Source organism: Dermacentor variabilis, chromosome 8 (assembly GCF_050947875.1).
Source record: "Dermacentor variabilis isolate Ectoservices chromosome 8, ASM5094787v1, whole genome shotgun sequence".
NCBI lineage: Eukaryota > Metazoa > Arthropoda > Arachnida > Ixodida > Ixodidae > Dermacentor > Dermacentor variabilis.
This window is the reverse complement of record NC_134575.1, coordinates 7,183,405-7,210,635: the sequence shown is the minus strand read 5'-3', so window position 1 is coordinate 7,210,635 and position 27,231 is coordinate 7,183,405. Positions and strand designations below refer to the sequence as shown.

The window sequence follows — 27,231 nt, the reverse complement described above, 5'->3', positions numbered from 1 at the left end:
CCAGCTTCTCCAGCCCTGTAAATCCTGCGGCGCCCGCTTGGTTACAATCTCAGGTGCTCTTCTGAGGCCTCTGTTTCCGATATTTTTATTTTTGCGTGCTAAGTCATCTTACTGCAAAACACTGTGTATGCTTCATTGTATAGCAAGGTTGTATTGCAGTGAAGCTAACTGAAGAGAAGTGGTTCAGTGTGAAACGGAAAAGTCGGTGCTATCTTCTGGAGCTTTTGAAGGAGCACGGATCAGCACCAATAAATGAAACTGGTTATGGAAGGCATATCAAACCTTACACGTTGGTCTGCGGCAGCTAAATTTGCCTCATTGCGCTTCCCCTCTTCCACCCCCACCCCCATCCATGCAGAGCGTAGGGTTGCTCTACTCAAAAATTTTGGCAGCAACCCTCTGCGCCAGGCCTTGTGGTCAAGTATGGTAATAAACAACACGTATTGCAGAAGCCAAAGGGGAAAATGATATAGAGCAGAAGCACACCTATGTTGCTGGGTGACACCTTGCGGGACCGAGCATATGTAGAGCATGCTTTCTGAAACATATTGTAAACAACCTTTACCATCACCGACTCTTCAAAAAAACTCTTGAAACAATTTTGTGTCGTATGTTCATATGTCCCTTTCAAAGCTGCCTTGTTCTAGAACACTGAGTGGCTGGTCCATGCACGTCAGTGCGGAGCATATTCCCGCGAAACTGCACAAGGCAAAATTAACATTCAATTAAATGTTCATACATTGTTTAGGGTAAATAAATTTAGCAGAAAAAAATGTATTTTGTATCGTGCCTTATGTGCATGAAGATTTCACCCGATAAACTTTAGAAAACGCATTAAATTAATATATTAGTTACTACAGAAGAATGTTGTTTTGTTTGTTTTGCATGTCCTATTTGTTGTAACCTGTGGCTGCCATGTCCTGCAGCCTCAGCACGAGCGTGGACGTGCTTGAGAAGAAGTGCGAAGAGCTCCAGGAGCTTGCCGACCATCTGCGGCTCAGCCTGAGGCCCAGAGATCAGCAAGAGGACACCGACGAACCTGTTACAGCTTGTCACCAGAACACATCACTAGAGGACACACCCAACACAGATCACATAGTGCCTTCAGGGAGCCCCAGTGGAGACACCGATTTTCTTGGCTTTGAGGTATGCCACTCTTTATATTGAATTGACTCCTTATTTATCACCAGAAGAGCAAGGATTGAAAAAAAGAAAAGCTGCTTTCTACTTCATTTTGCCTCGCCTCCTCTTTTGTCATGACCCACTCTTTTATTTTTTTGCATCATACTCTGCATATTGCAGGAATATTTTGGTTATTTGTGCTTCTTCTGGGTATTTGTTTGCTGCAGCTGAGTCTCTGTGCCTGTGATGCAGAAGCATTATGCACATCTCATAATCTCACTGGTGAGCTGAGGGCTAACTTTGAGAAGGCTGTGGGACAACATTTCCTGTATACTTTCCTATTTTGAATAAACTTCACTTTCAACTTCAACTTCAACTTTGTTTGAGTAGTGAGCTGTTTTCAGTGCATACATAAGTGTAATAGTACTTTGCAAATGATATTCTCACCATGATTTGTGAGTTTCCAATGTCTAAATCTAAAGAAAGCCCTTTGTGAATATAAATGGCCCCCGAAGCAGCCTGGGTCAGATTCTTTTCTTTTGCGCTAATGTTTTTGAAGCCATTGTCAATTTACTGCAGCTTCCATAATTGGATCCACCTACCTACTTTATGCTTGAGTTTAATGAAGGCAAAAGCTGAAACTGGAGTTGCGCTAAACCTTCCTGAAGAAGGTGAAAGTTAATGTTGCGACCTTTTATGCAGCACACTGATACACATTTGCAGCAATAGGCAGAATGTCCTGGTTATCCTGAGGAACATGGTGAATAAACAAGTTTGTACTGTTCAAGCAGACCATACATGGCAAGGAACACCAGGTGCATTATTTACAAGATTCATATGTTTAGCCTGGCCTTGTTGCCTAATAAGCTAGCCAAAAGAAATGTGGCACTGATTACAAAAGCACAAGATAGCTCCGCCTAGTTGCCTTCTTTTCTTTCATGCTTCCTGTGCAAAATAGCAATATGAACCAGGTCACAGACCTTCGGAAACTGCGTTCATACTCTAAAAGGATGCAAAATGTATTGATAGTATGTGTGGTTAGCATAGCTAAGTGAAATACTGCAATGGGAAATTAATACACTGCCTGCTTTGAAGCTGCCTTAATTTGATTTTAAGCATGGAGGTTTCTAAGCATAGAGTAGTTAGTCTCAAGTGTATGTTTCAGTGTCTGAATTAAGCCACTATTATAAATCTAAGTAAACCTGGAAATGTAACGAAGCATTGGAGTATTCTTGGAATTGTTTGCATTGGAATTTATGCTGATAGTGTCTGTAGCACACAAGGGGACAACCAGCCTACTGTGTGCAGGAGAGCCCGTTTGGTACAGAGCTGGTGCGTCTGCGCTGCTCTTTGTCACGGCTCAAGTGCCAGCTGTCCAAGGAACAAGATACTCGGGAGGAACTCCAGGCTGAGGTAGACAACCTGGTTCAGGTGGGTTATGCAGTCTGCGTGCTAATGGCTGTGCCAAAAAAATGGAGAAGACGTTAGCAAACTTTCTGGTTGTTTTACTTCTGTTGATAAACTGCCATGTGAAAGTAACTGAATGTGCCTATTCATCCCTCTTGACGTGGAAGCAACAATTGAGCAAATGGCATGAGTTTCCACTTAATATTTTTGCACTACTGGTGTTGCGATGGCAATGCTGTTAGAATATTCAGTTTGCTGATTACTTTAACAGTGTGAAAAAGGTGCATTGTAATGTACTTGTACAACAGGTACTTATGTGTGTGTCATTTTGTGTATGCATTCTGCTTCTTTGTGGCCTAATAAGTAATGTTCCAAAAATTGCACTAGCTCGCCCATGTATGAGGCCTTGGATAATTACTTGAGCTATGGATAGGCTGTAAATGTCCCTAAGATGTTTTACGTAAAATTTACAGTCCATATGAGGTTATGTAGTGGAAAATGTGTGCAATGTTACCAACTAGACCTGAAAGATCTGCCGCTATGTTTCTGAGACACTAAAAAAATTAATCACTGCAGCAATTTCAAGGCGCGCCTGTCCTGTCTCGCTTGCTGTGTGTTGTCTCTTTCTGCGCTACAACCCTCTTCTGGAAACATGCACCAACTAGCCCCCCAACAAGTATTACTCAACTTCAAGACATTTTGTGAAAAATAGCCACTGGAAAGATTTTTTGGGAGCACCACTTCGAAGTTAGCGGAACCTTTGTAGTACTCATGTTGACATGTTGCCTGTTTACGTTACTCTAGTCTCGTATTCTTGGCTCCATATAGCGATGTGCACTTGCCATCAAATTGTGCTCAATCTATTCACCAACTTCATGAAGCATAATTGAAAAAATGACACCTGCACTTTCTCTTCGTAGGTGAAGCTGAGTATTTAATGTTTATTTTTTGATCTTGAATACGATTTTAAGAAAGGTGCAGGAGTAAAAGACACGCAGTGTCTGACAGGGGCACCTGTACCCGCACTATATATTGTATAATACGGAGATAGTATTGGTGGGCCAGCTGATTGGTCATTGATGTAGACGTAGCACATTTGCAAACACATACACAAGCACTAAAAAATACAAACGTGAGTGATGGCATCTGCTCAACACTTGTGTTTACTTTTTCTTTTAGTGTTCATGCATATACAGGCACACCACTTTTACCATAATAATAGGTCGAGATTGTAGCCACTCTATAGAAGACAAAATAGATTTCATACACTGCCAGCTATTAAGAAACTGAGCAGATGTTTTTGTGTTACTCACATGATAAAAGAAATACATGAATAATACAAACACATCTAGGGAGTCTGATAGCCCCTCTCTAAGCAGTGTGGCTCGTTAGCAGATTTTGGAGTTTCTTGGCAGTAAGGCTGTGTTCCAAAGGTGAATCCAGTGCACCCTTGAAAGGCAACTGCAGTTTAGGTATTGTTAACCGTTTGTAGAGCTCCATTGTCAGAGAAGTGGCTTTTAATGTGCTTATTTTTTTTTTTTTTTTCATAAGCTGATGTAGGAGCTCCTGGTAAGTTCAGGGCACATTTTAATGCTTCCCATGCAAAGAAAATCTTGTGGTTGCTCTGCGATGGCCACATGGGCAACTTTGCAACACTGCTCCAGTGTAGCACAATATCATGCACAGAAGCTGCAATTATAACTTTTTCTTGGGCCAGTAGGCATACAGCAAATAACAGTGTTGTAAAAGAAACGCAAAAATAAGATGCATGTTAGACAGAATGAGCACTACACTTCCAACGAGAGGTTTGTTTCGCAGCACCCTGCACTTCATTGCAATCACGTCACCCAAGAATTTGATATAATTTCCCAGTGTACAGGGACATTGCAAAAGTCAGGAGCCAAATCATTTAGCCATCTAAGCCTTCGTCATTGCAGTGCAGCAGAAAAAAAAAAGAAAGAAAATGCAAGATGGAAAGAAACACACAGTCAACACAAGTGCTTACTCTCAAAATGAACTTTAATCGGAAGCCCATGCCAACTCACCAGCTTTAATACTTCTGTAGATGTGAGACATTATCAACGAACGACAGCAAGAAGCACGCAGGTCCATTGTCTTTGTCACGCTAGTTAATGTTCAAGTCTGTAATATTTGTAATAAGCACCAACTGGCCCTACTGTCTTTTCTAATCCTGTGGCCTCGAGCGGCCAGTCACACGGCAACATTGCATGAATTTGCAGGCTATTTCGTGCTCAGAAAAACACTTTTATGTAGCACGCATTGAGCAGCAGAAAGCTGTATTGGGAGTTTTTCATGTCGCTCTACGATTTTTCACGAACACTATTCATCTAATTATAATATTTGACAAGGTGATTAATTAATTAAGACTGGTTATCTAAGTAGGCAGAGTGAATAAAATAATTTGATTATCTCCAAGCGACGGCAAACAATGTTACCTTGGTTATGTCCAGCTACGTGGCATTTGCATATTTTTAAACTCTGGCTAAAGTTAGCTGGGACACCCTGTATAGTGTATATATAGCCTTGAGATTGTAAACTTCAAACATTCTTTCCTTATTTTTGAAGAAGGTGGATCGTAATTATTCAGACAAACAAAATACTTGATGGACATTGAAAATGTTCTTAGCATTATCAAACATCCAACATATTTGGCATACATATTCGGCCCTATATGATCAATACCCAACATGCCCTACGTGTCTGAAATATTTGGCAAGGCATGTTGTTCTAGTGTTCTCTTCAAATTACTTGACTTCTTGAACCTGCTACATTGCGGTGTTTGTGCTATGAACACGCACAGTAGAGTAAGCAGCCTGTGCTGCCAAATGTGCCAGCTGAGGAATATGGTTTTGTGTCTTGGATAAGAAAATGAATCTCATTGTAATATTTTGGGCTGCCCTTTCTTCTTTAGTAACTAAGGTTGGTTGTTCCGAATGTAGGAAAATGATACTGCTTTAGAATGTTAATGCTACAACTAGTACGACCCCTTTGAATGCAGAGTGTGAGGAGGCCCTACAAATATTACGGATATTGAAAACTTTTGAGATGTACTGAAGGGAGCCTTTTTGTTAGCTAAATCACTTTTACATACGTACCTGCCAACTCTCCCAAATTTTTTGTAATGTTTACAAATTTGGGCTTGTTATACGATCTTATGAGTAATGCATCAGGTTTTTATGAAAAATCAATTCCTTTAGCAAAAAAAAAGTTTCGCTCATGGGCCCCCGAGCCGTCCATTGGAATTTCCAAAGCAGGTAAGATCAGCAACAGCAAGTTCACTAAAAAAAGCTATTGTCTAAAAACATTGTTTCATGTCAGAATTTGCTGTGCCAAGTTTGCTGCTGCTCATGTGCTTTGTCTAAATGTAAATCATCTTTAGTAAACTTTATATCTATCTTCTGAACAAACTTTTAAAAGAATGAAAGCTATTCCCCACCCTTTTCCATAAAATTTTATGAATTCTAAAGTTCACAGGTTGGCAGGCAAAGTTTTGCTTGTTACTCTCAGTTTGGAAGTAAAATATGAGTGATGTCTTTTGTCTCCATGCTGTACCTGAGTAACTGTGGAACAAACTGACATATTATTTGTTCTTGACAACCTGCAGGAAAACATGAGGCTACAAGAAGAAGTGCTAGCATCTCAAGAAAGGGAGCACCAGTGTCTTAACCTCCAGATGGAGATGGACATCCTCGAAGATGACAAGCAAGTGTTCGCTCTGTTATTCTTATGGTGTCTGCCTCAACTCACTGGAAACAGCGCCTTCATAACCCAAACAAGTTTTTTTTTTTTTGCAGTGCAGGTCAGGAGTGAAGTGTAATCTACATAACCATTTTTCTGAACTGCAAAATTTACATTTGTGTCTGAAGTTCAGTGTGGAAGCAAACACAAAACGTTATGAAAAAGACACATAATTCATCTCCTTCTGCATGAAATGCCAACATGAATCCTTACAAACTGGCTCAGTTCACTTTTTTTACTAAGCATGCTGGATGTTGGGCCTTGGGTCAAACAAAGGCTGCTGAACATTGCTGCATCAGTTTTCTGCCTGTAGTGAAACTTGTGTGATAGACATCATTCGCACATTGCTTTAGAGCTTAGCTTTTTAATACTTATCTTTTTTACTGAAGAAAGGGACTGTAATCACCTGAAAAAGGCTGTACGTGGATTCACATGATGTTACCACTTTCAAAGCGCATGCAGTTAAAATTACGTATTCAAACCTTTACAGGTTACACGAGCAAACTCTTGTATGAAATAAATAAGCAGAACAAACAGAAGAAAAGGAATGTTTGCAGTAGCTTGTTGAATAGGGCTGGTTGGTGCATTACGGAGCTTGAAGGCAACAGTGCTAAAAAAAAAGCAGGATGATGATGAGAGTAGACAAACACGATGCTGACCAACAATAAATTTTTATTGCATGTCAACATCAATACTATATGCTGTAAATACAATCAGTAGAAGGGACAACAAATGAACAAGGACATAAGTATCACCATTAACAGTGCAATCTCCCGTGCTGGATAGGTTCATAATTTCATTGTGGAATAGCAATAGCGAATGCACATTGAAACAATTTTCACCACTTTTTGGATGGCAAAGGCTTCAAAAGTTTGTGTTCCCGTAGTTTAGGTATTTTGTTGTTTAGGTATTTTGTAGGCATCATATAGGTATTTACCGAAAACTGCACACTCAACAAGCATGAGTTTACAGTTAAACTTCTTGCAATGCGCAGCCAGTGGCTGTTTAAGGAACCTTTTAGCAAGTACACATGCTCTCAAAGTCTATGATTAATACATCGGTCCATCTGGCTGATGTAGCAATGCCTGCAGGAAAGTGGCATTCAGTAGATCACAGACCCAGTCATTCAACAAGTTGTTGAGCATGCATTATTATTTTGCAGCATGGTTTTCCACCACCTCGGTTGACTGTCTTGTAAATGCCAGGAAACGTATTGTGTGCGTTAAAGACGATTCGTACTCTAGCTTTATGCACCACTTTTTTTCATTTAAGCAAGATCTAGAGATGTGAATATAAGGTATGATGGCAATGCTTGTATACTGATCCTTCTTCTTTTTCCTATCGTTTTTTGGTAATTTCTCAGTGACTCAATCACACAGCGACTCAGTGACTCAGCTAATTCTCAGTGAGGCAGAACAGAAAGTTTTTAGTTTTGGATACTAATTATAACGAACCGGACGATCACGAACTTATTGATAAGATATTTGGCGAGTTTCTTTTCTGAAATGAAGCAACCAGTTGTGACGTCTGAAGTTCCCTATCACTTGAAACATGCAATTACATTTTAGCAGTGACCACATGTGCTGACAGTGCGTTCTTGAAGGGGCCCGTTCCCTGAAGGAGGCCTACTTCCTGATATGTAGTGCGCTCCTTGTTAGTAAAACGTGGCATTGCAAAATCATATCTATGGGCAGTGCATTCAAGATCTTGCAATCACAAAGTCAATGGCGGCTTCCAAATTCAAGTGCAAAAGTTACGTCAAGCAGGTTTTCCATTGGGATTGAGAAGCACTGCTGTCATTCCTTATGTATTTACATCATAATGTCTTGTGTGACAAAAAAGTAGCTTGAAAAGTCAGAGCACAAAACGCCTTTAAGAGGAAGCTTTAGCACAGGTCCAACTCTGATACCGCCTATTCAAATAAATGTAAAACACAGAAATGCTTTTCTGAGAAAAGCCCTTGGCTGATTTTAATGAAACTTGTTGCCTTTGAGGGAGAATTAAATTCTAGTGACTGTTAAAAGCAGAATTTCGATTTAGGTCCTGAATATTAAAAAACAATTGCCAAAAATCGGTAAGGTCGAAAAATAAAAGCACGCTTTTTGACATCTGTAACTCTACACCAAGAACAGATATCACAGTTCCGTAAACTGCATCTGCTAGAACATCCGAAGTGGACAAATTTAATATGTTAATTTATATCTTACGTGAATTCTTTTACAATGTTTACAAGAGTTTTGCACAAAGTCCTACTCACATATTACAGCGAAGCTGTTTATGGCTAGGTTCTGGCGGATCTAATCTCCATGGACATAGACCAACTATTTATACTCCTCTCCACTGCTGACGCTTCTTTCCCAGATTGTGTCTACGCCATGCGCAAAATGCTGACAACGCGACCTGTCACCAAGGCTGCAAAGCGTAGACGGTCTCAGGCGAGCACTATTCCCGTTAGTGCCTATGCGCGTGCTGTCATGTCTACGTTCTTGATCGCAATTTAACACTTCTGTCAGCCTTCAGCGATGTCTCGAAACAACTGTTGCGTAGTTGGGCGCTTTAACACTTAAGCAAACTCGTCATGCATACACTTAGTTTTCGATGCTGCTTCGCAAGCAAGAGTGACGGCGGCGGTAGATCGTGGCTTCAACAAAGAAGATAAGCAATCGCACTTTGTTTACTGCATTTTTAGATCAGTCACTGTGTTTTTATTTTTTGTTTGATGTCGCTGCACCTTTAGTGAGTGCTTCCACGTTTAAACTTAGATTAGATTATTAGATAATGGCATCTTATGTGCCAAAACGACAATCTGATTATGAGCACGCCATAGTGAGGGACTCCGGAAATTTGGATCACCTGGGGTTTTTTAACATGCACCTAAATCTAAGGGCACGGTTGTTTTCGCATTTCGCCCCCATCAAAATGCGGGGGCCGTGGCTGGGATTCGCTCCCTAGACCTCGTGCTTAGCAGCCCAACACCATAGGCACTAAGCAGCCATGGCGTGTTGTTTAAACTTGGTCGCCTCATCTACAGTCCAGAAGATACGATAAACATTAGGTTGTTGTTACTGATGAGATACAATGCCCCCTTCTGGAGAAAAAAAGAAAAAAGGAAGATGCGATAAGCTAAGCCAGAGAATGCGGAGTAAAGCTGTGAAGCGCTCATTGTGTTTAGACGCTTTGAACAATGGGCTCCGTGTTAAAAAGCCTGTGACAGCGCCTTTAAAAAAAAAAGTCACACAATCGCCCATGCGTTGCATGGAGTTGGCTGTTGCTCTACCTATCGATGGCATTGAAAGGCAACCTGCGCCGTATAGCGTTTGGTGTACGCTCGCCTCAGCTATCTGCATGTTGACTGTACAACCTGGCGTCTGTGAGCTTTAAATGCTTTCCACAGGGCATTCAACCTCATTTTGAATGCCTCTCAATATCACTTTGCGGTAATAGGAAACGCCTGAACTTCGAAGCCCTGATGTCCGCAACTAATGCAGGTTCACTTTACCCCAGCGGTGTCATGCGTTGTGGTCAATTCTGAAACCTTCATGTTTCATTTTTTTGTTTTTGTTTTTCTTGCTAGTAGTGGCAGCTAGTTCTTGTTCTCTTTTTCTTCTTTTGCATGAAATGGGCCTTTATATATTCATGTTTGCTTCCTGTAGTTGTCTCTGCTTTCAAAATGATTTCAGTGTAGCACGTGGTTTACAAGAATTATTTAAAGCCATGCTTTGTATTTGCTTTCAAACTGTTGATATTCTGTCAACGTACTCTTCTAACTGCATTGGCTATTCAGACTTGGTGCACTACAAAAGGTGACACAACATGTGGTTTAATTCTGCATTTGGGTGCGAGAGTGATATTAGTAAAAATGGCGGTGACACCAAAAAAATAACATAAGATATAAAAGCAATATGCTCTAGACTGACCAGGGTGGCAAATTTTCAGCTATGGCGTCTTCCGATATCTCACTCGCGTGCTTACGTGAAATCATCGGACCACTCTGCTTATCTAACTATGGAACGAGTGAAATCCATGCTGTACAGACAGTGGTAAGATGCAAGCAGAAAGACAATGAACCCTTAATTTTTGTTTAAGTCCTATATGTGCTATTTTTCTCAAGCTCATTGTGCTGATTTGTAAGGCTTATCGTTACTGGCTTCTCACATTCGCAAGCGTGGCGCCACTCCCTCAACCTACTATAAAAATACACGGCATGTAAACGAAGCAAGTGTGTGCATAAAGAATGTTGGCTCACGGGCCAACAGATGAAGAGATTGGCGGCCGGGTCGTTATGATGAAAGCGGCATACTGGCAATGAGCTGCACTTCGTAGGCAAGCTTGTTGATGCTCACCTGCGGCAAACACTTGACGTGTAAAGAGACAATGTTGTCCCAGACAGACATGAAGTTGGACACATGTCTACTATTGTACAATGCGATTTCCTTGCACACACTGGCACCACAGGAGTAACTATCTGGGACACGCCCAAGCAGCAAATCACACGCGCACATTTCAGTAATGCCTGCAGTAGAAGCAGGTTACGCCTGCTTCTACTGCAGGCATTACGCCTATAGGCGCTGCACATGGCGCATACCCCTCACCATGAGGGCTGTCTCTCTCCCAACATTGCGCAATACCGCGGTGCACGCTCTCGGGCGGCCACAGGAAAAAACAATAACAGTGAAGGGGAAGAGAAATGCCAAAGTAGGTGGAAGAGTGTAATGGCTCCAGGACTTACTTTTGGAAATGCAGTTGTTTGCTTTAAATCAGGGGTACAATCAGGACTCGATGGGCACCAAAAGTCAGTGGGACGCCTCACATTGGGCGCTCACGGGAAGGCTACAAATGAAGCTGTGTAGGGTGATATGGGCTGGACTAGTTTTGAAGTGAGGGAAGCTCGCAGTAAAATTGAGTATGAGGAACGACTGAGGAATATGGAAGAAAGTAAATGGGCTGGGAGAGTGTTGAGGTATCTGTACAGGAAAAACATTGATTCACAGTGGAGGAAAAGAACTAGGAAGCTTACCAGCAAATATGCGACCTGTAGGGTGGGCAACACATCTACAAAGAAGGTCAAGCGGAAAGTCAGAGAGGCTGAAATAATCTAATGGTTGGGGGCAATGGAAAAGAAACCTGCCATGAGTAACTACGTAAGAGGAAAAAACGAAATCAGGAAAGAAATCATTTATGATAACTCAAAGGGAAGCTCATTACTTTTCGAAGCGAGATCGGGATGCCTTAGAACACGCACCTATAAAGCGAGATATAAGAAGGAAGAAGAAGCATGCGCTTGCTGAGGTAAAGCTAGGGAAACTATGGAGCATGTTTTATTAGAATGTGAAGACGTCTGCCCAGCAGTCGGTTTAGGCACCACTGGCCTCCTTGAAGCCCTTGGGTTCAGCGAGAGCAGTGGAAAAGTAAACATGTCCGCAGTAAGCATTAGTAAGAGGCGATTGGAGGATTGGTGGAAGAAAAGTAGGGAAACGACAAAAAACGGAGACGAAGAAAAGCAAAGTTCACAATGGGGGATCAGAAAATCTGGTTGTCGGAGTTCATAGTTTTCTTTTTCTTTTTTTCTTGTTTAACCTAGGTAGGACATCAGGCAGTATAATAGCAAGAGCTTGGTGGCGCAATTCACCGCCCCGTTCCAGGAGGGACGCTCATAACATCCATCCATCCATATGCGGCGTACTAGAGCGCACACCGTGATTGGCGTAGCCGCACTATAATAAAACATCATTGTCTCTATCCGCCAATCGTGTGTGACTGTCTTCGGTTTGCCAGAGACTTGGCCACGATTGGCAGCGTGCGCGCTGTGCAACAGCACGAAGTGGCAACAGGTGCGTTGCGGCAGTGCATCTCCTCCGAAGACGTGGAGCAAGAGACTGTGTGCGGGACGTATCGCGATCGAAATGTTTACGGTACATACATTATGGGAAGATTAGGCCCGCCAGCAATGCATCCATTGCCATCTTGGGAGGTTTCAATGTCGGTGAGAGCAGACCTGACAGGGCATGCATACTTAGCTTTATGTTGGAGCGCTTTGGCCTCAAGTGTTTCACTGATGCCACCATAAAAAAAAAGTTATGAGGTTTCACATCCCAAAACCACAATCCGATTGTGAGGCACACCATAATGGGGGTCTCCCAAAAGTTGAACCACCTGGGGTTCTTTAAGGTGCACCTAAATATAAGCCCGCGGATGTTTTTGCATTTCACCCCTGTCAAAATGCGGCCGCCGTGGTCTCACAACCACTGCACCGATCGTGCATTAACCTAGCGTTCGGGAAGAACGTTAACACAGTAAAAGTGCAGCCACCTGCCATTTACCACAGTGATCACAAGGCAATAATTACAATAGTCACGAAATAAATGATGACAGCTGGGATCTTTGAGTGGAGATCTCATTAGTCGCATAATATTACACTCATTATAGTCAAATTCAACATAGCAAATCCCCAACATAGAAAAATCTCAACATATTAAAACCAACCGTGGCACCAGCTTCGTTGGACTTCCCTCTTCACAGGGTGGAAGGGCTTTGAATTTTTAGTGCTGTAATTAAAATCCACGTATAATACATCAATTTTGTCTGCTTTAGATGTACTATTAGTGCAACTTACTTAATTGTGGTATAATTTTTTATTGCGGAGTTACACAGTTGTAAACTTGATAGTTTCATTGTCCAAAGATTTGCACTCTTCAGCAGTGTTTAGTATTAAAACATTGACAACCTACATCAAAAATTCCACTTTCAAGTCACTAGTTTATAACTTTTTCTTTTAAAGGCAACAAGCTGCATCAAATTTAGTGCACTTATTGCCAAGAAAAACAATTGCTCCTTTCCCATGTATTTAGATAGGAGCCCCTGATCTAAAGCTTCCTCTTGTGTATGCTACAAGCTTTTTGACCTTTGCTAAAAAACTCACCAGAAATTGTGCAATATGACACCGGAAGAACAACCTTGAGCAATAATTCATTGAATGCTGAATGCTGTGATCTACCTAATAATGCGTAGCTGGAGTCATCGCTACATTGGCCAGATGAGTCGATCTATTAATGATAGACTTGGAGAGCATGCATACTCACTAAAAGGTTTGCTTAGCTGCCATCTATCCGAACACTGCAAGAAATGTAACTGTAAACCCATGCTTAGTGAGTATGCAGCTTTAGGCAAATATGGTATCTTGAATAACAGAACATAATATACTTGAAGCCTTTGCCATCCATAAAAGTGGTGAAAATTGTGTCGGCATGCATTCGCTATCTCTACGATGCAATAAAATGATGTACAGTCACGTGCAACATGACCTGCAACACGGGTGTCCGTGGTCGAAAGACCTCCAAGATTGTACGGCTGTGCAGACACAGGGTAAGTTCCAGACCTAAACACAGCTTCAATCAGTGGTATTTATTAAACTGCTATTTCGCATGTTAGAGACGCCGCACAGCACTGTAGCACCTTCTACTACGAATAAGGGTGTTGCAAGTCATATTGCACACGACAGTACCTATCCAGCACAGGGCGTTGCACTGTTAATGGTGATATCTTCTGTCCTTGTTGCTTGTTCTCCCTTCTATTGATTATACTTACAATATATAATGATGTTGAAAAGCAATAATAATTCCTTGTTAGTCAGCACCATGTTTGTCTCCTTTAGTCATTGCCCTGTTCTTTAGCGCTGTTACCTTCAAGGTAAGTTTAGTTTCTTGAGTCACATCAAAATTTACTTCATCCTATCGATAATTTGTTATCTGTGTTTGATATATCGAGGTTCAACTACTATACCAATTCTTGCGTATGGTGCAGGAAGCCGATAATTTTGGTCAAAATATTGCTTGCTCTTTCTCTAAATTTCTGGACGTCCGTGCCACTTTTTGTGTTTCATTGACAGGCAATGAAGCGTTGTTGCCTTTGGACATATTTTATGACGTGTCACAGCTAATAAGTGCATCTAGCAGGACCAAATACATCCTCATTATTGGGATTATTGTTCAATCTGAGTTTGCTAAATCAAAGTTTTGAATGACCATCTTGAAAAGTCTAATGACTGCAGCGTTGTATTTATGAGCTTGAGTCCAATCTTCTGATCTTGAGTCTGCTCAGGTTGTGCTGCCTCTTTTATAGTGGACAGTGCTGTCATCATTAAAGTTAGCTTTTTTTGTCTAGCTAGTGCTTTTCCTGTTTCAGTTATGTTTGCATGTACTATCTTCATGAATTCAAACTTGAGCAACTTACAACCCTAGTGCATTGTTCCATTCCCAGGGTCACCTGAATTTGTAACTGTGGCTTAATTCTGACTCCAACATGTACATTTGGGATTATTGCATGCTTCAAAACCGGTCAGAGAGTGAATACACATCATGCTTGTAATAACATGTAATAGGTGTTCTGAACAGATATTTTCTCTTCGCAGTTCAATTTATGTTGATGGCACCTGAGGCTTGTGTGCTCACAATGCGGAATTATCTCGGTGTAGGCTGAGGTATTGTCATTCCCAGCATTGGTTGTTTCTTCTTAATTGTAATTTGTATGTGCACATCATTGGGTCATGTTTTTAGTGGTTGAGTGAAACAAAGGTAAAAGTTGGAAATTGGGTGTGATGACCATCAGGTTTAGTGAAGGTAACGATGTGCTTTGTTCAAGATTAGCTAAAGTAAGCCAACAGCTGCTGTGAACCCTCATAAAATAAACAGGGAAATCTTGTGCCTAATAGGAAAGTGGTGGCATCTACTCACAGTAAACAATGCGATTGCTTCAATGCTGTGGTGCTGCCCCATCCCTTCATTGTTGCCACCTAATTTTGGAGGTCATGTCGACACCAAAGGTGAGTGTGGTGGCAAACAGAGCATTGCAAGCATCCCTTTGCATCAGTGCTGCTTCCAGTGCAGTGAAAATGACAAAAAAAAAAAGGAAGAGAACCTTTAAAGGCATGGTGTGGGTGACATTTGCCAGCTGATGATTCCTCTTGTATGAGGTGGATTCAAAAACTTTTAAAGAAAAGAAGGCATAGTGCATGCCTTTCTTGCAAAACTGCTTTTAGTACGCTGAAATCTTATCACCAAGGATAAATGAATGTCATTGTAGCGTCATTTGCAAAGTCTTGACACTCATTCCAACTCTCTTGGTCATCTGCTATGCCGCTACATCGGCCATCACAAGTAACAGCTTACAAGGTGACCAAGCGAACTGGAGTGAGTGTCAAAACATTGCAATATCCTGCTCCCACATGATGCATACTGTTTCATGATGCAGTATCCTCCTGGGAAATGATCAAAACTGGCTGTAAAAAAGCTATTATATTACTTTATTTATGCCGCTTTTAGGCTTGTCACTACTTTTTCTAGAGTTTGCGAATGTAGCGCCTTAATTTAACACAATAAATGAATAGTCCAAAATATAATGTCAGTACCCCTTTAATCATAATTGAAGTGCACCTGTACTGTGTGGTGAGCCCTTGATACGAATTGAACGCCTGGTAGACGGAGCTGTAACAAATTGTAATAGACATTTGTAAAACAAAGGGCGAAAGAGAATAATATTGCAAAACTTTCATTTTCTAAGAATTAAGCTTCACTTTCCAATATATAATTTCTGAAAACCCATGTACATCATAGCCAATGTTAGGTATTGGTAAGAAAAACTGTGTCGTGAATTGTGCTAATGCATACAAGAAAGACAGAAATTCACAGGAAGATGGAGGCATAAAGGGAACAACAGAGGTCAGTTATGGAGTGTCAGGGGAGCTAACCAGGGAAATCTTGTCTGCAGTAAGAAAGCAGTGGCATCAGGTGATGGTAAACAATATCATTGGTTCAACATCATGGCCTGGTGGTGCTGCGACAGCCCTTCATCATGCCATCCGATTTCTCAGCCATACATTGTCTTCAATATTCATACTGACGTTAAAGATACTTTGAGATTAATAAGTGCACAGGATAGTGGAATTAGTTGCAGCTAAATCGTACAATCTTCACAGAGCACCTTGATTGTAGAACTTCTGCTTATCATCATGCAGAGCTCTTTTCGAAGTGCAGACACAGGTGAAGTGTCGTGGTTTACTGACACCGGAACTTCTCTCGTGCAGGCGCCTGTGCTCAAACTGCAGGCTGCTAAATAGGCTGGAGCGCTGCGAGGAGCCCGAGGAAGAGCTTGCAGAACTCGACCACTTTTCCATGGTTCAACTTAAGGATGGCCTTGTAGTTTATGGGGACCAAGACAGTTTACCCGATGTTGTTGATTCACGACCTGTCACGCAGAGCCAAGATGCCGAAAGCCAGGTGTCGCTACTGAGTGAACTGGATGCACAGTACCGCCTCCTTATTGACAAATACGAAGCACTGCTAGATGCACGATGCCGATCGCTGGGTTTAGATGGGCCAGTCACAGAACCCACCTGGGGTGACACCAAGTCTGCCAGTCCTGTCTCGGCTGTGAAGAAGAACGACTACCCATCGCTTTCAACAGGAAGTGATGCAGAGTCGGCAGAATCTGGTGAGGTGTCACTCTCCTCTGGCTTCTCAGAAATGACTACAGAACGAGTATTCACCGACCAGGCTGTTCAAACTGACACAGCATCAGCTGAAGTGAGAAGGCAGTTGGCTTTAGATTTAACTGCAATCAAAAACCAAGGTTGCAATGACCCACTGGGGCAGCATTTTTCACACAGCCCGCCGGAATACAAAAAGTTGTTCGCTGAGATCTTTGCAGTGCTGAAGCGTACAGTGACGGATGGGGCCATCGTAGAAAAGGCTGACTTGTCACCCGCTGCAGAAACGGCGATAGTGGCTTCCTGTTGCAAGACGGCTGCAACTGCTAGATCTTCAAGTCCAAAAGCAAGCCGCACACCACCACCGCGCAAGTTGAACACCCACTTGGACATTAGTAAACTATGTGATGTGGCACCAGGACCAGCCTGCCCAACAGAGGAGGTCCAGTATCGTCTACCAGGTGGCATCACCTATGCCGAAGCGGTTCGAAGGGGTCGGCTACTGCGCAAGGGGACCACAGAGCACAGAACAGCGAGGAAGTGAAAATGTGGGACTTGGCAGCACTGCTTCAAAGAAGATTTGCGAGGGAGGCCGTCTTTTAAATCATTACGTTTTTAAGCTTTCCGGACGAGAAATCAAAGTGAGAAGAGAAAAGAACATATTGTGCAGGCACAGCGCCAAAATTAAATTTTGGTGCACCAACAGAGTGACCACAATAGATGGATTGAAGCATTCGGCACAGAAAAAGTCAAGCAGAATGCTTTGTAGATAGTGTCTTCACATGTGTTTTAAACATAGGCCCTTTATAAGAAAATGTGAAAAGTAATTTAATATTTTATTTGCATAGCGCACCTCAGCAATGTTACAGTTAAGGTGGATACGGTGAACACCGTTGTGTGCAATGTAAAGAATATCGCTCAACCTTACGTACGAGTCTGTTATTACTAAGTCATCGTTGTGTACCATTGTGTACGTAGATTCTTAAAGTGCTCAGCCTACTGTAAACACTTCAGGTAGGACTCTTATGCTATTCTTTACATGATTAATACAGGGCATAAAAGGTCACCGTGCACCACGGATATCTACCCTGAGTCAGCCATAGGCATTGGGCAGCAAACATAGAAATGACGAGCTCACTTTATGCTTAGTTTTTAATTCTCACATGTGGGACAGGAAAAAGCTGATTGCATCGTTAACCTTAACTTCCTTTCTCACTGCACCGGTGATTACATGAATGATATCATGAGTGGCAAAAAGGTTGTAGTTTTTGTACTCAACTTTCTTCAGGTATTTATGTATGCTATCTTTACTTTTGCTCGTTCTCCTCCTGTATTCTTTTTTTTTTTTTGGCTGCACTGTGCTTTGTTAGTCACTTTGGAATTTGTTTTGCTCAAAAATATGGCACCAAAGGGGTCATGCTGCATGACGACTTTGATACTCTTTCATTTATAAGTGGCAACAGCTGCATTGAAGTGAAAGATTTGAGGGCAGCTTGGTCTTTCCAATTATTCATGTATTAAGTTCATTCTTGACTCATTTACAGCAGATTCGCTGAACATCTCAGACAGCAATTACTGCCATTTGATTTGTTTGCTGACTGTTTTGAAGTCTTAAAAACACTCATATTTACACTAGTTCAAGGAATCTCTCGTGACAACACATGTTGGGGCAGAACTGCAATGCATTCCTTGTTGGTTTTCTAGGCCAAGCACCTGTAGCTAGGATGCTATGATTGTTAGTTCCTAAGGCACAGGTATTTAAAGAAAACAAGGCACCAAAAGTAGTATTATGTGGCGGGCATATATGCCACCTTTTTTGACCATGTGAAACACTGGTAGCTGTTTGTGTACATAAAATAGAAGAAGCATCTGTATGTTCATGGAAACAACAATGGAAACGTATGTGTAAATATAATAGGTTTGTGAATGCTTTTAAAAAGTCCCAGAGTGCCAATGCAGGATTTGCCAAGCACACTTTTGTTTGATGCAAAGTTGAAATGTGTGCATTATATCAAAGTTGTACTTTTGTCATTGTTTCAAAGCATATCCACCTTTTTTTAAGGTGCAGGAATTGGACTTGTACAAACACATGTAAACCGTGTAAATCTTGAAAATAAAGCTATATACAACATTTTAATTTGCAGTTGACCCATTTCCAGCATCCGGACAGTGGAAAAATCTGCCAACCACACTGGCCTTCAGACTATTGGGAGCTTTCATTATTTATGCAAAAGTGGATGCATCAAATTTTAACTCGCATCGTTGAATAAGAAAGGAAAGTAAGCTAAATAACATGAAAAGAAGAAATTGGCAGATTCCACGCATATGGGAGCATTGGTGATAAGTGAGGCCTTCTTTGATGTTTATCAAAATGTTAAAGCAGATGTTATGCAAACATAACGCTAATGACGTAAATGCAGTGCTGTGTTTGTGCAAATGCAAAACGGTCATGTAAAATGCAACACAGTGATCGAAATGTTCAAAAGAGAGGTGGTGCCCATATCAACATGACATAGTTACACATTAAATTTATTTACAAATGATCATGTTCTGTACCACGCTTTGCAGCGTAAGAGTCAAAGAAGGCTTTGTTTTAAGAAAATTAGCAGTTGCACCCAAAGGCGAAGCATTGAATGCGATAACAAGCTTTAATGTTGTGCTTGAGCTTCTCTCATGGTGTTCCAACAAAATCTGAATGCGATATGGTGTGATGTAGCATGAGTGACAACTGCTGTACAGCAGCAACAGCACCCTGGCAGATACCAGCACATAACAGTTGACGCTGATTCGATGAGCGCCGGCATGCAGCATTGTTACCAGTGTCGCACCTCGATGGTGCTTGAGATGAGACAGACAGAAAACAGTCAGCGTTTGTCAGCTCCCAGTGAAGGGATGAGGAAGATTTAACTTGGCATTTACTGTCTCTTCCACTCAAGCTGAGGGGCGTGTCTGAGGGCTTGCTCAAAAAGGTTCTCAACAAGATTGCATTTTATGGTGCAGATTGTTCAGTATAGCACTTTGCACTGTCACTTGCTTGATTTTGAAGCAAAAAAAAGTCCATGTTGGCTTCGTCTGCTCCTCCTGAATGCAGCCTTGCACGATCAATACAAACAAATCTCCAAGGCCATGCTTTTCTGTCACGCAAACGCCGAAAGATAGCTGCCATGTTTTAAACATTACTCGCTGCATAGAGCGCAGTGTACCATGCACCATGATGTATCATGCATGTTAACGTGTGTGCGCACGGCGCTAATGTCTGCAGTGGAAGCCAGATCGCTACTCTGGCTCCTGCAGAGCCGCCTGAGAGGAGTGTTGAAATCGAGAGTCTGATGAAATCTCGTTTGGTAGGAAAGAATCTATGCGAAAACGGCAAACAGACGCCGACCAAAGTGATCTTTGTTTTTCTTGACCGGCGTTTCGTCCCCCACATGGAAGCCTTGGTCACGAAAGCAAAGCAGGAATGGAACAAGGTTATATGCGGTTGAGTACGTGACGTAAGGTGTGGGTGAAGATCGGATTAAGATTTCTGTCGTTATGGTTCAAAGCGCATGCCATTGTCTGGATATGAAGTGACTCGAGATAAAGCCGTCAACTCGGGTTTCTTACACTTGATAGGAAGCAGGCACCGTTCCAGTCTATCTGGTGACCCGTGGAGTCTGCATGTTCTGCAGGGGCTCTGGAGCCCATGTGGTGCTTGTTTACATCGTATCTAAACTCTTTGAGTCTTCTTTCAGAATTTCCGCTTTCATCGATATATTTGTAGTCGCCCTGTGCGCAGGGGATAGCATACATCGCGCCAGGGAACTTCTCACATGCTATACGGTCCTTAACGTTCGTGAGGGCATTGTTGAGCGTGTGCGAGGGCCTGTGCAAGGGTCTCGCTAATGTCTGGAACATAACGAACAGCCACCCGTTTAAGAAATGTAGAAGAGAAACACGGACAGGCCAGGTGTCGCTGAACGGATTGACGAAAGAGGCGGGATAGCTGCCAGGTCGCGCCACACGTTCTCGTTGTCCAAGACACGGCCTTCATTCGAGCACACCTTAGCAACGTAGACATGACTGACCTTTCGTGTGTAGTTAGATGCAAGGAATTAAAATGCAGGTAGCGACCAGTGTGTGGGTTTTCTGTACACCACAAATTCTAGCCTTTGACCAATCGACTTTACTAAGATATCGAGAAAAGGCGACTGGCCGTTCACTTCCTCTTCCATGGTGAACTGGATCTCACTGTCTATCTGGCTGAGACACAAAACGGTCTAACCAGTCCCTCCTGATCGCACAGAATCAGCCATCCTCATAGCATAAGAGTACTTTTGGTGCCGGTGTGAATGAGACGAGAGCTTGGCTTTCGACGAATCAATTCCATTGCCAAATTAGCAGCTGTGACCGAAATCGGTGCACCCATGGCAGTGATGTGCACTTACTTGTAGAAATTGTGCTGGAAGACGAGGTAGGTATTTTACACAGAATTCCAGCAGTCTGTTTATGTCGGGTACCTTGAAATGGGACCTCAAAGGCAGCAAAGTATCCGATTTCAGCGCCTTGTTGGGTGCACACCGTTAGGCCAGATCGATTGGTGCACTAGTAAAAAGCGACTTTGCGTCGAAGGATACCATGACCCCGTCGTCGTCAAGTATGACGTCACGGATCTGCTCGACAAAAGCTTCACATTACACACATAGGATCCGCTCTTGCCAACGAGAGGAGACATGACTCTGTGCAGAAAATGGGACAACTTGTGAAGAGGGGAGTGGGTGAAGTCATCGGAAAAGGCGTCGCAGTAAATTCGCTGCCCTAGCCTTCGCTGCACTGCACAGAAAGACGGAATGGAGTGCCCTGCCTGCTCCGAAGCACTTGGGACCTCCAAAATCCTTGCTTATACAGGCCACTTCTTTGTAAAGATCGAACACCGCACCGCTTGCAACAGAGCAAAGTATGCACCTTCAGCGAAATAAAGCCTTTATTTAACAAGAATTGAAGAGGCACTTAGCTAAGAAGATGCACACTTCATCCGGCGGAATGTGTGACTGTAGCCGACCTTGTAAGGCATCGACGCTCGCTGCGTGCTCTACGGCGAAACCCGTGAGCGGTACAAGCTACACCTTCAGAGCGTCGAACGCCTTTATTGCCTCCGTTGTCAACATTCTTGGGCCGTTATTCACGAAAAGTTTCTTTCGCTAAAGCCGCTCGTAGGGGCAGGTGCCAACAAATCGGAATACTCTATATATGATAAGCGAAGGCGTCCGGCAAATGGCAAACAGCGCCTACGAACTTTTCGGAAAGCTATGTGAATTCATCTGCAGGCTCACCGTTATGTTCATCGACCCTCGACCCCTTCCATGATAGTGTCAACGATGTCCTCGGGCGCCAGTTTCGAGCGTCGGTCCAGGGGTTGTCTAAGAAAAACGTTTTTGCGTAGGAAGCTTTAGCTCGGGCCCAACTCCGACGCGGCCTGTTCAAATACATGTAAAATGCAAAAACGCTTTTATGGGATAACCCCTGAACCGATATTGATGAAATTTATTGCATTTGAGAGAGAAAGTTAAATTATTGTGACTGTTGGAAGCTAAATTTTTATTTAGGGCCTGAATTTTGTTACATGAAATTTCAAAAATTCGATAGTTTGGAAGAAAAATAGAAGTACGAAGTTTACAAGTTAATAACTCTGCATCAAGAACAGATGTCGCGGTTCTGCAAACGGCATCTATTAGTTCATTGAAAGCGGACAAATTTGATATGGCATTTTGTATCTTATGTGAGTTTATTATGTTGTGTACATGGGGTCTGAGAAAGCTGAATTTCTATATTACTCAATTTTTCGAGATTCATGTATAACATATCAATTTTGTCCGCTTTAGATGTACTATTAGATGCAATTCACAAAATTGTGATATCATTTTTCCTTGCTGAGTTACGGAGTTGTAAACTTGATAGTTTCGTTTTCTGAATCTCTTTTTATTTCTGCCAATTTTTAATTAAAATTGACCATCTAACTCAAGAATTCGAAACCAACAGTCACTAGATATGAAGTTTTCCTTTTGAATGCAACAAATGTCGTCAAATTTGGTGCAGTGGTTGCGAGGAAAACGAATTCTCCTTTTACATGTATTTACATAGGAGCACCCAAGCTAAAGCTTCCTAAAGCTAAAGCTAAAGTGCCCAGTGCATGCCTGATTGCACACGTCACGTCGCAGGCATCTCGCTGACTATAGTGCGTCCGTCATTTGGAGGTGCAAGTGACGGCGCGGAGGAGGGGGCGCCACGTCATCAGTGTATAAAATGAGTGCGTTGATGACGTTCCTAGGTCTACAAACCTTTTGCGAGAATGTCCTGCTCCAAGGCTGAGGCATAACAAAGCGCAAGAGAATGCAGAGGACGAGAGGTGGGCGAGACGGAGCGCTATATGTCAACTTCTCACTTAGTGCACCATCTCGTTTTCAGCACCGCACAATAGAGTTTTGTATTCTCGGAGTTCATTTTATGCCACAATCGGAGGGTGTTTTTCGGACTTTACTTTTTCCGCGGAAATGAGGAATTTAGCGGAGCTTTCTTTTGCGGTGCAATAAAATTATGTTTTTCGCTCTCATACCCCAAAAGCAGCCTTGATTGCAAAGAAGAAAACGCAGTTAATACTATTTGGTTTCTCCACCAAAGTTTTGTCACCACGGAAGCTGCCGCCCCTGAGTGCCACATAAACTGTGAAAGTCGGTAGAATTGGGAGCATATACAGGGTGTCCCGACTATCATGCACCTACATTTAAACATATACAAACGGCGCGTAGCTGGACAGAACCAAGGTGATGTTGTTTGCCATTGCTTGGAGATATTCAGACAATTTATTGCTTTCCGTCTAATTACATAAGTAGTCATAAGTAATCAACTTCTCAAATATCATAATTAGATGAAAAATGTCAATGAGAAAATTGTAAAGTAACATCAACTCCCGATACAGCTTTCGGTTGCTGAATACGTTCTACGGAAGAGTGTTTTTCCGAGCGTGAAAGAAATCCATGAATACACGCAAAGCGCCTCGAGCGGCAAAAAGTGTGCGCATCCCACCCACACGTTGCAGCCAATGTGAAGCGATTAACGTAATGACAAAAAGTCGCAGTTTCGCCCAAAAGGCGAAGCATCGATTGCGATAGCAAATCAGTGGACAGCTATACGAAGTAAGGATAGTAGTTTTATCGGCCGTGTAAACTTGTAAACATAGGCACACTAACTAAATTAGCAAGCATGGTGTCACGCACGCACAACCAAACATGAACACATCACAGTCGATGTAGGGATGGTCGATTAATTTTTTTATTCTATTAACGATTAATCATTCATCATTTTAGCCTTTAATCGTTTATTCGCGTTTGATGCAGGGTTATTCATCGATTAATTGATTAATTGAAATTTTTGCCAGGCACTCTTAAAAAGCCTGAAACGGTTATTTGGAAGGAGAAATGTGTTGGGGGGGGGGGGGGGGGTCGATCTCTGTTTACACCAACTAGCCCAACGTCGAGCCCTTATGCAGTTATGTACTTTTGCAGGACCCTAGTTTAATGTTTGAGAGGTGGAACCAAGTTTGAAACACAAGTGACTAAATGTTTGATAAACGATAATATTTAACTTGCTAAAGACTGAATATTGTTGGAACTAGTGGCTTTTGAAAAGATAAACAATATATCTTATAAAATGACACTTACTGCACGATTAAATAAGATACGTGTCACTAGCTAGTGAATCCCTGTACAGTACATTCAAACAATAAATAAGAAAAAATGAGAAAAGTGAAAGGTGAAATCCAACTGAAGTATGCAAGAAATTGCGATATGCAAAGGGGAAAAGAAAATTCCTGGTTTGGGATTTTGAACCACACGCTCTTTTCTACAGTACGAAGGAATGCCGATTGGCTGGGGAGTTTGGGTGAAACCGACACCGTATTTGAATGACCAAACAACTGCTGCATGCGATAACAGATGTTCGGGCGGTATAGATTTCCTGGAATCGACTGAACTCCATCGCTCTGTCAAATACGTGCTCCAAGCCGGTGCGCAAATTGTGCCACTTCTTTAGTGGACTGGGAGTAGCATGACGATCAACGACTGGGTTGCTAAGTATGCCTTGCATTGTGAGGGAATTTCAAGCCTCCGCCTTCGGGCGGCGTGGTTGCCTGTTGGGGAAGAGTCAGGAAGCGCTCGGATCGGTATCAGCCGGGACTTCGAAAAACAGTAGACAGTCGCTCTAGCACTTCTCGTGCGCCACCATTCGAGTACGATTTCAAAATTTTCGCGCCACTTCTGTCAAACTCTCGAAAACGATTAATCGAACAGGTCTAATCGATTAAATGAACGGTCAACATCGAAGAAGAATGATTGTCTTGCACGATAAAATTAATTGATTAATCATTCATCGATGTTACCAACTCTAACTCGATGAACGTGGACACTCGCTGTCGAAACGCTGGTGTGAGCAAGTGCGGCAGCAGCAGCGAGCGAAGTGACCTTCTTGCGGTCTATCGCTTCAACTCAACAGCGGCGAGAACACTGCGCGTACAAAGGTGTGAGCAGTCTGCAGATCCCTTTCGAGATACGAAGCGCGTGACCACGCGCGGTCGTGCAAAGTACGCACTTAATTGCGTACGTAAGTCGAAGCCATCCCCACACCCCCCCGCGCTGCCTCCCCGCTTTCCTCCATATATGGCGCGCGGCATTGAGCCGCGATCGTCAGTTCCCCTTGCTCCAGGTCGCGAAGTGCGCAGTTACTGCAGGAGCACAATGCCGCACCCCCCCTCCCTCCCATCCCCCCACGACCTTTCGCGTGACGGAAGACGTCGCGTTTGCACTCCGCATTCTTCCTTCGCGCGCGCCAGATTGACCCGCGATCCTTGGCTTACCTCACGCGCTTTCACTCGCACATACAGCATACGACGCGAGCGGCAACGGTGTTTTCTCCCTTGGACTTTACACGGAACATTACGGCGACGGCTGAAATACGCCCGGCGTGTCCACATAATTGCTATCGCAATAAATATTTCCCGTTTCATTCGTGCGTCAGCGGCGCAATGCGAACTGGTGCGCGCGCGGCCGTGTCCTCGGGCACGTTTGGACAAGCACACGGGCATCGTTGCTCCTCTCGCAATGCTGCAACGCTCAAGCCGCTTGCCGTTGAATTTACAGCGCTGGATGAACCGTTACGGTAGCCGCGTGGTGAAAGCGTTCAGCTCGCACCATCGTAAGGACATTGGCTCGAATAGCATTGCTGACAAAAATATTGCTGGCTCTCCCATAATCGAGAGTATATGTAAGCGTGACTTGGCAATCGGCAAAGCAGATTGGTTGGAGATACTGGTCACAATCTTAAAATGGGTGCAGTGCATGTTCGAAACGGCACATTCCGTTACACCACACCGCACCACGCCATGCTGTGCACTGTTCCATGTGAACGCTGCCCAGCTTGAAGAAATCCGGCTGAAGGCGGCACGACAGGCAGCGAAAGACGCCAGGGAGAAAGAGCGCACTGCCCAACTAGAAACAGACAAGCACCTGAAGGAGGCGCGACCAAACGTCTCGGCAAATCTCGATTGTTGCTCCGTGATCTCGACGCAAGAGGTCACTTGTTTGGCCGCCACTGAGCAAAAGGCCGGCTTCACGGAGCGTTCGCTCGCCAAGGCTGGCTGCATGACGTAATGCTCTCGTATTTTAACGCGATAGCGTTAAGGAGCTCGTGTCGCAGAAAAGCCGGTGTCGTCGGCGTCGGTGTCGGCGTCCGCGGCGTTGGCCGTGAGCGATAAATCACGGCAGGCACTTCATAAATAAAAGCAACTTCCAAGATGGACTGGGTGGGAATCGAACCAGGGTCTCCGGAGTGTGAGACGGAGACGCTACCACTCAGCCACGAGTTCGATGCTTCCAAGCGGTACAAACGCGCCTCTAGTGAATGCGGTGTTGCCTTCGAAACGAGCCGTGGAAAGTTATACTGCGGTGTATATCGGTAATTATGAACATGTAACTTACAGAAGTCGCAATTACACGAGTAGCGAAGTGCGTTTCCGCTGCATTTCTTCTGGGCTTTCCGCACACGCAGAGCCATCTTGCGGCAAACATAGAAGACCCCCTCCTCTTCATGTACGGCGCTGCCCGACAGATGGCGCGCCACGCGCGCATTGGAGCTGTACGAGGACCGGTGCGAGGCGGGTCGCGGCATGGACTGTCTCTCCCCTGACAACGCTTCGCCTTGCTCCCTCTGCAGAATCATGCGGCCTTCCTTTCTTTAGATCACTATCTGTCTATCTTTCGGCCCGTGCCGATCACGACGTTTGGCTGGCGTGCATCATTTCCCCCTCCGAGATACCGAGTTCTTTGGTTCGTTCCGCTTGCTCAGGCGCACGTTTCGTTGCTGCGCCGAACGCTGCGTTGCTCGACCATATGGCTCGACGCTCACCGCGTCCGATGCGGGGCGCCTCGTAAGTG

At 43.4% G+C, this 27,231-nt stretch overlaps 1 protein-coding gene across 4 annotated transcripts in view; it reads left to right on the top strand.

Annotated features, from left to right (window-relative positions):
- Positions 1-18,899, top strand: part of LOC142589561 (cerebellar degeneration-related protein 2-like) — a 138,077-nt gene extending 119,178 nt beyond the window's left edge. For all 4 annotated transcript variants that reach the window (XM_075701019.1, XM_075701020.1, XM_075701021.1 and 1 more), the window contains 4 exons: positions 927-1,146; positions 2,431-2,553; positions 6,155-6,252; positions 16,367-18,899. In XM_075701019.1, coding sequence (XP_075557134.1) covers positions 927-1,146; positions 2,431-2,553; positions 6,155-6,252; positions 16,367-17,312 — 1,387 coding nt within the window. In that variant the 3' untranslated portion in view covers positions 17,313-18,899. The remainder of the gene's footprint in view (positions 1-926; positions 1,147-2,430; positions 2,554-6,154; positions 6,253-16,366) is intronic.
- Positions 18,900-27,231: the final 8,332 nt, after the last annotated feature.